The 15,294-nt window shown below is 42.6% G+C and overlaps 1 protein-coding gene across 1 annotated transcript; it reads left to right on the top strand.

Annotated features, from left to right (window-relative positions):
* Positions 1-10,399: 10,399 nt before the first annotated feature.
* LOC139397184 (C-type lectin domain family 4 member M-like) lies at positions 10,400-14,353 on the top strand. The gene is made up of 5 exons (XM_071144054.1): positions 10,400-10,586; positions 13,036-13,447; positions 13,626-13,761; positions 13,890-13,990; positions 14,182-14,353. Exons 1-5 carry the CDS (start codon positions 10,400-10,402, stop codon positions 14,351-14,353), a joined length of 1,008 nt encoding a protein of 335 aa, XP_071000155.1.
* The last annotated feature ends 941 nt before the right edge of the window (positions 14,354-15,294 follow it).

The following is a 15,294-nucleotide window of genomic DNA, read 5'->3' as shown; positions in this document are numbered from 1 at the left end:
ATGACCTGTTGTACTTGTACCTTACATCCATGGACAAAAAGTGGCTTGTGTTTTCAGGTCAGATGCGGTGCATAAGGCCTACATAGAATGTGAAAAATGACATTAAGTGTACGTCTCAAATGGCACCATATTCTATTGTTTCGTGCACTAATTTTGACCAGGGTTCATCACTATATAGGAAATAGGTTTCACTTTTGGGACACAGTAAGATTAGGGAGGTTATTGCTGGAGCACCTATTGTATTGTAATTTCAGTTGATTTCAGCATGTGTTGCTGAGTCAAATCATATTTAGCCATACCACTGATTTTCTTTAATAACAGATTCCTTCCTGTCTGTATGTCTGTCAGTGGTTAGTGGTTATTAGCAGACCTGGGCCACGAATTCATTAGGTCACACCAGAGGAAACATGTTTTACAACTGCAAATGAAAACATGCTATTCTTATTGGACATGTACATTTAGTCTCTCCCTGTTTCCATTTGCTTTCTTCCGTTTGGTGCCTAATGAATATGACCCACATACTTTAGCTGTGCTTGGTTGAGCTTGCCTGGCTTAAAGGAACCAATAGAATTGTCCCAAAAGCTCAAAGTATTTCAACGATTTCAAATAGTATTTAAACCAGGGTCTGGTTGTTTGTCATTTTTAAAATCATCCAGAGACATTATTAAGATACATCCAATGTGTTAATCAGTGATATCGAGTAGTAAGAGATCATAAAAGAGGGTGTGTCTGGTGTATGTATTTGTATTGATCATGGATCCCCATTAGTTCCTGCCAAGACAGCAGCTACTCCTCCTGGGGTTTATTATGGATCCCCATTAGTTCCTGTCAAGACAGCAGCTACTCCTCCTGGGGTTTATTATGGATCCCCATTAGTTCCTGCCAAGACAGCAGATACTCTTCCTGGGTTTTATCATGGATCCCCATTAGTTCCTGCCAAGACAGCAGCTACTCCTCCTGGGGTTTATTATGGATCCCCATTAGTTCCTGTCAAGACAGCAGCTACTCTTCCTGGGGTTTATTATGGATACCCAATAGTTCTTGCCAAGACAGCAGCTACTCTTCCTGGGGTTTATTATGGATCCCCATTAGTTCCTGTCAAGGCAGCAGCTACTCCTCCTGGGGTTTATTATGGATCCCCATTAGTTCCTGTCAAGGCAGCAGCTACTCCTCCTGGGGTTTATTATGGATCCCCATTAGTTCCTGTCAAGGCAGCAGCTACTCCTCCTGGGGTTTATTATGGATCCCCATTAGTTCCTGTCAAGGCAGCAGCTACTCCTCCTGGGGTTTATTATGGATCCCCATTAGTTCCTGTCAAGGCAGCAGCTACTCCTCCTGGGGTTTATTATGGATCCCCCAGGACATGTTACTGTATAACCAGCCAGGACATGTTACTGTATAACCAGCCAGGACATGTTACTGTATAACCAGCCAGGACATGTTACTGTATAACCAGCCAGGACATGTTACTGTATAACCAGCCAGGACATGTTACTGTATAACCAGCCAGGACATGTTACTGTATAACCAGCCAGGACATGTTACTGTATAACCAGACAGGACATGTTACTGTATAACCAGCCAGGACATGTTACTGTATAACCAGCCAGGACATGTTACTGTATAACCAGCCAGGACATGTTACTGTATAACCAGCCAGGACATGTTACTGTATAACCAGACAGGACATGTTACTGTATAACCAGACAGGACATGTTACTGTATAACCAGCCAGGACATGTTACTGTATAACCAGCCAGGACATGTTACTGTATAACCAGACAGGACATGCTACTGTATAACCAGACAGGACATGTTATTGTACAACCAGCCAGGACATGTTACAATATAACCAAACAGGACATGTTACTGTATAACCAGCCAGGACATGTTACTGTATGACCAGACAGGACATGTTACTGTATAACCAGCCAGGACATGTTACTGTATAACCAGCCAGGACATGTTACTGTATAACCAGACAGGACATGTTACTGTATAACCAGCCAGGACATGTTACTGTATAACCAGCCAGGACATGTTACTGTATAACCAGACAGGACATGTTACTGTATAACCAGCCAGAACATGTTACTGTATAACCAGCCAGAACATGTTACTGTATAACCAGACAGGACATGTTACTGTATAACCAGCCAGGACATGTTACTGTATAACCAGCCAGGACATGTTACTGTATAACCAGACAGGACATGTTACTGTATAACCAGACAGGACATGTTACTGTATAACCAGCCAGGACATGTTACTGTATAACCAGACAGGACATGTTACTGTATAACCAGCCAGGACATGTTACTGTATAACCAGCCAGGACATGTTACTGTATAACCAGCCAGGACATGTTACTGTATAACCAGCCAGGACATGTTACTGTATAACCAGACAGGACATGTTACTGTATAACCAGACAGGACATGTTACTGTATAACCAGCCAGGACATGTTACTGTATAACCAGCCAGGACATGTTACTGTATAACCAGACAGGACATGTTACTGTATAACCAGACAGGACATGTTACTGTATAACCAGCCAGGACATGTTACTGTATAACCAGCCAGGACATGTTACTGTATAACCAGCCAGGACATGTTACTGTATAACCAGCCAGGACATGTTACTGTATAACCAGCCAGGACATGTTACTGTATAACCAGCCAGGACATGTTACTGTATAACCAGCCAGGACATGTTACTGTATAACCAACCAGGACATGTTACTGTATAACCAGCCAGGACATGTTACTGTATAACCAGCCAGGACATGTTACTGTATAACCAGCCAGGGGCATGTTACTGTATAACCAACCAGGACATGTTACTGTATAACCAGCCAGGACATGTTACTGTATAACCAGCCAGGACATGTTAATGTATAACCAGCCAGGACATGTTACTGTATAACCAGCCAGGACATGTTACTGTATAACCAGCCAGGACATGTTACTGTATAACCAGACAGGACATGTTACTGTATAACCAGACAGGACATGTTACTGTATAACCAGCCAGGACATGTTACTGTATAACCAGCCAGGACATGTTACTGTATAACCAGACAGGACATGTTACTGTATAACCAGACAGGACATGTTACTGTATAACCAGACAGGACATGTTACTGTATAACCAGCCAGGACATGTTACTGTATAACCAGCCAGGACATGTTACTGTATAACCAGCCAGGACATGTTACTGTATAACCAGCCAGGACATGTTACTGTATAACCAGCCAGGACATGTTACTGTATAACCAGACAGGACATGTTACTGTAAAACCAGCCAGGGGCATGTTACTGTATAACCAACCAGGACATGTTACTGTATAACCAGACAGGACATGTTACTGTATAACCAGACAGGACATGTTACTGTATAACCAGCCAGGACATGTTACTGTAAAACCAGCCAGGGGCATGTTACTGTATAACCAACCAGGACATGTTACTGTATAACCAGCCAGGACATGTTACTGTATAACCAGCCAGGACATGTTACTGTATAACCAGCCAGGACATGTTACTGTATAACCAGCCAGGACGTGTTACTGTATAACCAGACAGGACATGTTACTGTATAACCAGACAGGACATGTTACTGTATAACCAGACAGGAAATGTTACTGTATAACCAGCCAGGACATGTTACTGTATAACCAGCCAGGACATGTTACTGTATAACCAGCCAGGACATGTTACTTTATAACCAGCCAGGACATGTTACTGTATAACCAGCCAGGACATGTTACTGTATAACCAGCCAGGACATGTTACTGTATAACCAGCCAGGACATGTTACTGTATAACCAGCCAGGACATGTTACTGTATAACCAGCCAGGACATGTTACTGTATAACCAGCCAGGACATGTTACTGTATAACCAGCCAGGACATGTTACTGTATAACCAGCCAGGACATGTTACTGTATAACCAGCCAGGACATGTTACTGTATAACCAGCCAGGACATGTTACTGTATAACCAGCCAGGACATGTTACTGTATAACCAGACAGGACATGTTACTGTATAACCAGCCAGGACATGTTACTGTATAACCAGCCAGGACATGTTACTGTATAACCAGCCAGGACATGTTACTGTATAACCAGCCAGGACATGTTACTGTATAACCAGACAGGACATGTTACTGTATAACCAGCCAGGACATGTTGCTGTATAACCAGCCAGGACATGTTACTGTATAACCAGACAGGACATGTTACTGTATAACCAGACAGGACATGTTACTGTATAACCAGCCAGGACATGTTACTGTATAACCAGCCAGGACATGTTACTGTATAACCAGACAGGACATGTTACTGTATAACCAGCCAGGACATGTTACTGTATAACCAGCCAGGACATGTTACTGTATAACCAGCCAGGACATGTTACTGTATAACCAGCCAGGACATGTTACTGTATAACCAGCCATGACATGTTACTGTATAACCAGACAGGACATGTTACTGTATAACCAGACAGGACATGTTACTGTATAACCAGCCAGGACATGTTACTGTATAACCAGCCAGGACATGTTACTGTATAACCAGACAGGACATGTTACTGTATAACCAGACAGGACATGTTACTGTATAACCAGACAGGACATGTTACTGTATAACCAGCCAGGACATGTTACTGTATAACCAGCCAGGACATGTTACTGTATAACCAGACAGGACATGTTACTGTATAACCAGCCAGGACATGTTACCGTATAACCAGCCAGGACATGTTACTGTATAACCAGCCAGGACATGTTACTGTATAACCAGCCAGGACATGTTACTGTATAACCAGCCAGGACATGTTACTGTATAACCAGACAGGACATGTTACTGTATAACCAGCCAGGACATGTTACTGTATAACCAACCAGGACATGTTACTGTATAACCAGCCAGGACATGTTACTGTATAACCAGCCAGGACATGTTACTGTATAACCAGCCAGGACATGTTACTGTATAACAAGCCAGGACATGTTACTGTATAACCAGCCAGGACATGTTACTGTATAACCAGACAGGACATGTTACTGTATAACCAGACAGGACATGTTACTGTATAACCAGACAGGACACGTTACTGTATAACCAGCCAGGACATGTTACTGTATAACCAGGACATGTTACTGTATAACCAGCCAGGACATGTTACTGTATAACCAGCCAGGACATGTTACTGTATAACCAGCCAGGACATGTTACTGTATAACCAGCCAGGACATGTTACTGTATAACCAGACAGGACATGTTACTGTAAAACCAGCCAGGGGCATGTTACTGTATAACCAACCAGGACATGTTACTGTATAACCAGCCAGGACATGTTACTGTATAACCAGCCAGGACATGTTACTGTATAACCAGCCAGGACATGTTACTGTATAACCAGACAGGACATGTTACTGTATAACCAGACAGGACATGTTACTGTATAACCAGACAGGACATGTTACTGTATAACCAGCCAGGACATGTTACTGTATAACCAGCCAGGACATGTTACTGTATAACCAGCCAGGACATGTTACTGTATAACCAGCCAGGACATGTTACTGTATAACCAGCCAGGACATGTTACTGTATAACCAGCCAGGACATGTTACTGTATAACCAGCCAGGACATGTTACTGTATAACCAGACAGGACATGTTACTGTATAACCAGCCAGGACATGTTACTGTATAACCAGCCAGGACATGTTACTGTATAACCAGCCAGGACATGTTACTGTATAACCAGCCAGGACATGTTACTGTATAACCAGCCAGGACATGTTACTGTATAACCAGCCAGGACATGTTACTGTATAACCAGCCAGGACATGTTACTGTATAACCAGACAGGACATGTTACTGTATAACCAGCCAGGACATGTTACTGTATAACCAGCCAGGACATGTTACTGTATAACCAGCCAGGACATGTTACTGTATAACCAGCCAGGACGTGTTACTGTATAACCAGCCAGGACATGTTACTGTATAACCAGCCAGGACATGTTACTGTATAACCAGCCAGGACATGTTACTGTATAGCCAGCCAGGACATGTTACTGTATAACCAGCCAGGACATGTTACTGTATAACCAGCCAGGACATGTTACTGTATAACCAGCCAGGACATGTTACTGTATAACCAGACAGGACATGTTACTGTATAACCAGCCAGGACATGTTACTGTATAACCAGACAGGACATGTTACTGTATAACCAGCCAGGACATGTTACTGTATAACCAGGATGTGTTACTGTATAACCAGCCAGGACATGTTACAGTATAACCAGCCAGGACATGTTACTGTATAACCAGACAGGACATGTTACTGTAGAACCAGCCAGGACATGTTACTGTTAACCAGATAGGACATGTTACTGCCAGGACATACTTATCATGCAATAAAATGCAAATGAATTACTTAAAAATCATTCAATGTGATTTTCTGGATTTTTGTTTTATATTCTGTCTCTCACAGTTGAAGTGTGCCTATGATAAAAATTACAGACATCTACATGCTTTGTAAGTAGGAAAACCTGCAAAATCGGCAGTGTATCAAATACTTGTTCTCCCCACTGTATGTTAAAAACAAAAAGAAAGGCCAGATACAACACCCTTGCTGAATAGAGAAACCAGCTAGTTCTGATGTGATATATTTTAGTGAGCAACATCTTCTTTATTGTTGTTGAAGATAACGTCTCAAATAACTCAGAGAACAGATACAACAACCTGACTAAAGAAAGACCAGCTAGAGACCCGTTGCAACACCCTGACTAAAGAAAGACGAGGTACAGACCAGTTATAACAACCTGACTACAGAGAGAGCCCAGCTACAGACCAGTTATAACACCCTGACTAAAGAAAGGCGAGGAACAGACCAGTTATAACACCCTGACTAATGAGAGAGCGCAGCTACAGACCAGTTACAACAATCTGACTACAGAGAGACCAGCTAGAGACCAGTTACAAACATCTGACTAGAGAGAGACCAGCTACAGAGGGAGAGAGATGGTACTACATCTTCACCAAAACCTGGACAGCAGACAGGACTGTATCAAGAGAGACCTGGGGCCTCATTTATCAATACTACATTAGAACTGAATTTAGAATGTTGGTAAGAATAGAAAAAGTTAGATTTAACAAACAATCCTACCAGCATCATAAGCACACCAATAGGAGATAACCTTTGATAAATACCAAATTGTCCTCAGCCTCAGTGCTCTTGCACAACCTTGGCTAGTTGGATATAGAAATGCCTCTAATTAACCATATATGGTCAAAATAAACCCTTTAAAGCCCATGGGAATATACAACGTCGTACCATGAAATACAGTTGTAGTGTCAGAGATTGAGTACAACCAACAGGTTTTATTTGTCTCACTCAGTTGTGGTTTGAACAATAAAATATTGACACAGCTACAAAGAGAGGACCAGTTGGACAATTCAAGTTAATTTATTTAACCAGGCAAGTCAGTTAAGAACAAATTCTTATTTTCAATGATGACCTAGAAACAGTGGTTTAACTGCCTGTTCAGGTGCAGGTGCACACTGCTGTCACTTGACGTGCAACAGAATGGCATGTTTTTGCCTTTCTTAGGTAGGTCTTAAATCCTCGAAAAGATACAACATGATTGGTTTTGGCAAATTATATCTGATGAGCCAATCTGTGCTTTCTCTAAAAAAAAGTCTCTAAAAACGCGCTCTGCTAAATGCAGTGTGTGACAAACCTTCTAACAGAGCAACATCAGGCATCTCTAATTCCATTTCCATTATCTCAGTCTTAGAGTATTTCTACAATGGTTTCACTTTAACACATGTCTCTAATTGAACATATTACCCTACTTTATATTGATTATTATCCTAACAAATGCACTGATGTGGTGAAATTATATATATTTATTCTGTCAAGATCTGTTGCATTAATTCACAATGGAAGTAGAACTACATTATTACTCACACAATTTCAACATATATTTTCCCCATATTTGACAAGCAGTTCCCTTATTCCACCACTTGGCACTCATTGTTCCTAGCGGATGGTCATGTCTGTGTATAAATTCAAGCAAACATTAATATAAATCTCAGTCTTTGCGTGGAAATGACGCTACGCATGGTTTACTAACAGATTTGTGTCTGTCTGCGGTTGATGAGGCCTCTGGTGATCACTAACCGAGAACAGGAACAGGTGTCAGAGACAGAGAGCTGAGTTCAGTACATTAGATACAACATGAAGTTAGATACAACATACTGACATGACATTAGATATAACATACAGAGGTCAGTACATTCGATACAACATGAAGTCAGTACATTAGACACAACATGAGGTCAGTACATTAGACACAACATGAGGTCAGTACATTAGACACAACATGAGGTCATTATAGTAGACACAACATGAGGTCAGTACATCAGACACAACATGAGGTCAGTATAGTAGACACAACATGAGGTCAGTACATTAGACACAACATGAGGTCAGTATAGTAGACACAACATGAGGTCAGTACATTAGACACAACATGAGGTCAGTACAGTAGACACAACATGAGGTCACTAGACACAACATGAGGTCAGTATAGTAGACACAACAAGAGGTCAGTACATTAGACACAACATGAGGTCAGGACATTAGACACAACACGAGGTCAGTACATTAGACACAACATGAGGTCAGGACATTAGACACAACATGAGGTCACTAGACACAACATGAGGTCAGTATAGTAGACACAACAAGAGGTCAGTACAATAGACACAACATGAGGTCAGGACATTAGACACAACATGAGGTCAGGACATTAGACACAACACGAGGTCAGTACATTAGACACAACATGAGGTCAGGACATTAGACACAACATGAGGTCACTAGACACAGCATGAGGTCAGTACATTAGACACAACATGAGGTCAGGACATTAGACACAACATGAGGTCACTAGACACAGCATGAGGTCAGTACATTAGACACAACATGAGGTCAGTACATTAGACACCACATGAGGTCACTAGACACAACATGAGGTCAGTACATTAGACACAACATGAGCTCAGTACGATGGACACAACATGAGGCCTGTGCAGTAGACGCAACATGAGGTCTGTACGATGGACACAACATGAGGTCAGTATATTAGACACAACATGAGGTCAGTACATTAGACACAACATGAGGCCTGTGCAGTAGACGCAACATGAGGTCTGTACGATGGACACAACATGAGGTCAGTATATTAGACACAACATGAGGTCAGTACATTAGACACAACATGAGGTCAGTGCATTAGACGCAACATGAGGTCAGTACATTAGACACACCATGAGGTCAGGACATTAGACACAACATGAGGCCTGTGCAGTAGACGCAACATGAGGTCTGTACGATGGACACAACATGAGGTCAGTATATTAGACACAACATGAGGTCAGTACATTAGACACAACATGAGGCCTGTGCAGTAGACGCAACATGAGGTCTGTACGATGGACACAACATGAGGTCAGTATATTAGACACACCATGAGGTCAGTACATTAGACACAACATGAGGCCTGTGCAGTAGACGCAACATGAGGCCTGTGCAGTAGACACAACATGAGGTCAGTACATTAGACACAACATGAGGCCTGTGCAGTAGACACAACATGAGGCCTGTGCAGTAGACACAACATGAGGTCAGCACATTAGACACAACATGAGGCCTGTGCAGTAGACACAACATGAGGCCTATGCAGTAGACACAACATGTGGTCAGGACATTAGACACAACATGAGATCAGTACATTAGACACAACATGAGATCAGTACATTAGACACAACATGAGATCAGTACATTAGACACAACATGAGATCAGTACATTAGACACAACATGTGTTCAGTGCATTAGACGCAACATGAGGCCCGTGCAGTAGACGGAAATTGAGGTCAGGACATTAGACACAACATGAGGTCAGTATAGTAGGCACAACATGAAGTTATACAGTTTCTCCTGATACGTAAGTCCACTGTTCTCAGGAATCATCTATAAAGATAAACTGGTGCAGAAAATCTCCCAACCTCAACCACTATGCTACACTTGTATTATCTTCCTCTTTCTACATTTCCCTTTTATTATGAGGATGACATCATCAACAGTTAGTCGCAGACTCAGAGCAGAGACAGACAAAGACACAGAGCAGAGACAGACACAGACACAGACTCAGACTCAGACTCAGAGCAGAGACAGACACAGACACAGACTCAGAGCAGAGACAGAGACAGATACAGACACAGACTCAGAGCAGAGACAGACACAGACAGAGGGGCAACGATAGCACCAGAACCTGAGTACAGACAGAAAGCACATTAAGTTATTGGAGATGTCTGAGGCCATCTATGCTGTGCCAGATATGACAAAGAAGGTCAAGTTTAACAGAGGTGAGATAAAGGAGAGGATTGTGGATATCTACGTCAGTGCAGACACCCTGAGAGACGGTGAGACCAGCACCACGAGAGAAGAGACAGCAGACACTGCTCCTAATAATGGACCAGGAGACCAGCACTCAGGTAAGACACACACACACATCCACTCACACACAAATGCAAATAAATGACACACACAATACATTAAACACATGAGATTACCCTGTGGTACTACAGATTTATTTGTCCCAATCCTGGATGAAACAGTAAAACACATTACCAAAGATGTTTAATCATTTGTGATTCAGTACATGTTCAGTGGTGGAAGAGACCCTCTGGAGTTGCTGCAGTGTGTCTGGGGCTGCTGTGTGTTCTCCTACTGGCTGGGATCATAGGCCTGTCTGTCCAATGTAAGTCTACAGTATATCTATACTAAACAACAAAATGCAACATGCAGACATTTCTAAGATTTTACTGATTTACAGTTCATGTAAATCAATTGAAATAAATAAATTAGGCCCTAATCTATGGATGTCACATGACTGGCAGAGGATCAGCCATGGGTGGGCCTTGAAGGGCATAGGTCCACCCACTTCAGATTAAATCAAATCAAATCGAACGGCATAGGCAAGATGCAGTAGATGGTATCGAGTACAGCATATACATATGAGATGAGTAAATGTAGGGTATGTAACCATTATATTAAGTAGCATTGTTTAAAGTGGCTAGTGATATATTTTCCATCAATTTCCATCGATTCCCATTATTAAAGTGGCTGGAGTTGAGTCAGTGTGTTGGCAGCAGCCACTCAATGTTAGTGGTGGCTGTTTAACAGTCTGATAGCCTTGAGATAGAAGCTGTTTTTCAGTCTCTCGGTCCCAGCTTTGATGCACCTGTACTGACCTCGCCTTCTGGATGATAGCGGTGTGAACAGGCCGTCGGGTGGTTGTTGTCCTTGATGATCTTTATGGCCTTCCTGTGACATCGGGTGGTGTAGGTGTCCTGGAGGGCAGGTAGTTTGCCCCCGGTGATGCGTTGTGCAGACCTCACTACCCTCTAGAGAGCCTTACGGTTGTGGGCGGAGCAGTTGCCGTACCAGGCGGTGATACAGCCCAACAGGATGCTCTTGATTGTGCATCTGTAGAAGTTTGTGAGTGCTTTTGGTGACAAGCCAAATTTCTTCAGCCTCCTGAGGTTGAAGAGGCGCTGCTGCGCATTCTTCACGACGCTGTCTGTGTGGGTGGACCAATTCAGTTTGTCCGTGATGTGTACGCCGAGGAACTTAAAACTTACTACCCTCTCCACTACTGTCCCATCGATGTGGATAGGGGGGTGCTCCCTCTGCTGTTTCCTGAAGTCCACAATTGTCTCCTTTGATTTGTTGACGTTGAGTGTGAGGTTATTTTCCTGACACCACAGGGACCTCGGAAGGTCCCTCACCTCCTCCCTCGTTGTTGGTAATCAAGCCTACCACTGTAGTGTCGTCCGCAAACTTGATGATTGAGTTGGAGGCGTGCATGGCCACGCAGTCGTGGGTGAACAGGGAGTACAGGAGAGGGCTCAGAACGCACCCTTGTGGGGCCCCAGTGTTGAGGATCAGCGGGGTGGAGATGTTGTTACCTACCCTCACCACCTGGGGGTGGTCCGTCAGGAAGTCCAGTACCCAGTTGCACAGGGCGGGGTTGTGACCCAGGGTCTTGAGCTTGATGACGAGTTTGGAGAGTACTATGGTGTTAAATGCTGAGCTGTAGTCGATGAACAGCATTCTCACATAGGTATTCCTCTTGTCCAGATGGGTTAGGGCAGTGTGCAGTGTGGTTGAGATTGCATCGTCTGTGGACCTATTTGGGCGGTAAGCAAATTGGTGTCGGTCTAGGGTGTCAGGTAGGGTGGAGGTGATATGGTCCTTGACTAGTCTCTCAAAGCATTTCATGATGACGGAAGTCATCGTAGTCGTTTAGCTCAGTTACCTTAGCTTTCTTGGGAACAGGGACAAGGGTGGCCCTCCTGAAGCATGTGGGAACAGCAGACTGGGATACGGATTGATTGAAAATGTCCGTAAACACACCAGCTAGCTGGTCTGCGCATAAACTTGGCAGCCAGATTCCAAAAGGGCTTTATTACATACAGAAATGCTCCTCAGCACCCTCCCTCAGACGATCCAACAGGTGAATAAGCCTGATGTGGAGATCCTGGGCTGCTAAATTCTCTTAAACGACATTAGAGTTAGCTTATGTTAGAGGAATGAACATTCAGCTCTGGTGGACATTCCTGCAGTTTGCATGCCAGTTGCATGCACCCTCAAAACTTGAGACATCTGTGGCATTGTGTGGGACAAAAAAAACTGCACATTTTAAAGTGACTTTTTATTGTCCCGAGCACAAGGTACATCTGTATAATGATCATGCTCACTAACAGGAATGTTAACACATTTGTGCACTTAATTTTAGAGCGTATGAACGTACATGTGACCAACACTTTACGTGTAGCGTTTATATTTTGGTTCAGTGTATATGTAGTTCTTATAATTCAGCTTTAGTAGTTCTGATGTGATATATTTTAGTTAGCAGTTTCTTCTTTATTGTTGTTGCAGACAGCAACGTCTCAAAGAACTCATCTGCAGAGAGAGACCAGCTACAGACCAGTTACAATAACCTGACTAAAGAGAGATACCAGCTACAGACCAGTTATAACAACCTGACTAAAGAGAGATACCAGCTAGAGACCAAATACAATAACCTGACTAAAGAGAGATACCAGCTACAGACCAGTTACAATAACCTGACTAAAGAGAGATACCAGCTACAGACCAGTTACAATAACCTGACTAAAGAGAGAGACCAGCTACAGACCAGTTACAATAACCTGACTAAAGAGAGATACCAGCTACAGACCAGTTATAACAACCTGACTAAAGAGAGATACCAGCTAGAGACCAAATACAATAACCTGACTAAAGAAAAAGACCAGCTACAGACCAGATACAACAACCTGACGAATGAGAGAGACCAGCTACAGACTGAGAAAGCGTTTCTTAAAATGAGGTTGACCAATCTCAGTGAGTAAAACTACAGTCATCAATTATCAGTAAAAACACACACCTGATCATTTGTCTTTATTCTTTCATTAAGTATCCAGGGTGATCAGTTGAGGGAAATTAATGTTTCATTTTGTAGAACAAATATGCCCTGAAGGCTGGCAGAAGTTTGAATCCAGTTGGTACTTCCTGTCTACTGAGACTAAAACCTGGAAGGAGAGCAGAGAGGACTGTCTGGAGAGAGGAGCAGACCTGGTGATCATAAACAGTGATAAGGAGCAGGTGAGAGAGAGAGAGAGAGAGAGAGAGAGAGAGAGAGAGAGAGAGAGAGATAGAGGGAGGATATGGGTGTGCAGGGGGTAGATATGATCAAACATAAGTGTGTATATGTTTATGTCTCTCAACAACAGGAATTTCTCTTCAACCTCAACAAGAGAGTCTGGATTGGTCTGACTGACTCTGTTAATGAGAAGACCTGGAAATGGGTGGACGGCACCCCACTGACCACAGGGTGAGAGATGATAACTAATCTGTCAATAAGGCTACATTCAACCTTTTCATATACCGATTATTGTCATTGATGGCAGCAGTCAACAAAGTTAACTTTAAGATTTAACATTTCTTTATATTATTTTGTCTGACTGTTTTTAACCTTGTAGATAATGGTATTAACCATGATATCTGACTGTTTTTACCCTGTAGGTACTGGTATTACCCACAACCTGATAATGCAGGTCCTACTCAGAACGAGGACTGTGTTGAGATACATAATGACCAGCTTCCTCTAAATGCATGGAACGACTTGTCATGTGACAGCCAACTCAACTGGATTTGTGAGAAAGCGTTTTATCATCACCATGACAACATACTGTAATACATACAGCAGCCTACAGTGCACAGAACTTCCTCCTTCATTCTCTCTCTCTCTCTCTCTCTCTCTCTCTCTCTCTCTCTCTTTCTCTTTCTCTTTCTCCCTCTTTCTCCCTCTTTCTTCCTCCCTCTCCCTCTCCCTCCCGCACGCAAACACATTGTATTTGTTTGTATTAGCATATGAATAAAAGTCCTACTCATTTCCTGAAATTGTAGCTTCCTGTGTCCCAGTAGTTATGTTTGACACGTCATCAGATACAACATGAAGTTAGTACATTTGACTTTGTTTACACTCTGCATGCAGTACATTTCATAATTTCCAATTATAAAACCTTCTTCTTACTTGCTAAAAATATTTACATGCTCCAATTTAGTCCTGGTGATGACATTCTCAACAGTACCAAACCACCATTACATACACTGTATAGGAAGGAGGTGACTGTATCACCAATCAATGAGTGTAGTAGAGATATCAAAGGATGTTACTGAATCATCTTTGACAGTCAGTCTTTGTTGTCAAGTTACATATAAGCACAATATCAAATGCTCACATTTGACAGTTGATCCTCTATACAGTTCCTTTCGGAAACAATTCAGAACCCTTGATGTTTTCCACTACAGCCTTTTTCAAAAATGTTCTAAACTATTGTCCTCGTCAATCTGCAAACAATAACCTATAATGGCAAAGCATAAACAGTGTTAAGATTAAGAAATATCACATTTGCATAAGTATTCAGACCCTTTACTAAGTACTTTGTTGAAGCATTTTTGGCAGCGATTACAGCCTTCCTGGGTATGACGCCAAAAGGTTGGCACACCTGTATTTGGGGAGTTTCTCACATTCTTCTTTGCAGATCCTCTCAAGCTCTGTCAGGTTGGATAGAGGGCGTTGCTGCAAGGCTATTTTTAGGTCTCTCCAGAGATGTTTGATCGTGTTCGAGTCCA

Source organism: Oncorhynchus clarkii, unplaced genomic scaffold (assembly GCF_045791955.1).
Source record: "Oncorhynchus clarkii lewisi isolate Uvic-CL-2024 unplaced genomic scaffold, UVic_Ocla_1.0 unplaced_contig_7923_pilon_pilon, whole genome shotgun sequence".
NCBI classification, from domain to species: Eukaryota; Metazoa; Chordata; class Actinopteri; order Salmoniformes; family Salmonidae; genus Oncorhynchus; species Oncorhynchus clarkii.
Note: the sequence above shows the minus strand (reverse complement) of the source record. Positions and strands in the feature narration are given on the sequence as shown.

What these genes read in the sequence shown, in the direction of transcription:
- LOC139397184 (XM_071144054.1), top strand. Translation starts at nt 10,400, where the DNA reads ATGTCTGAGGCCATCTATGCTGTGCCAGATATGACAAAGAAGGTCAAG. An exon ending in TAAACAGTGATAAGGAGCAG is followed by an intron (nt 13,762 to 13,889) that starts GTGAGAGAGAGA and finishes TCTCAACAACAG; the next exon opens with GAATTTCTCTTCAACCTCAA. An exon ending in GGCACCCCACTGACCACAGG is followed by an intron (nt 13,991 to 14,181) that starts GTGAGAGATGAT and finishes TTTACCCTGTAG; the next exon opens with GTACTGGTATTACCCACAAC.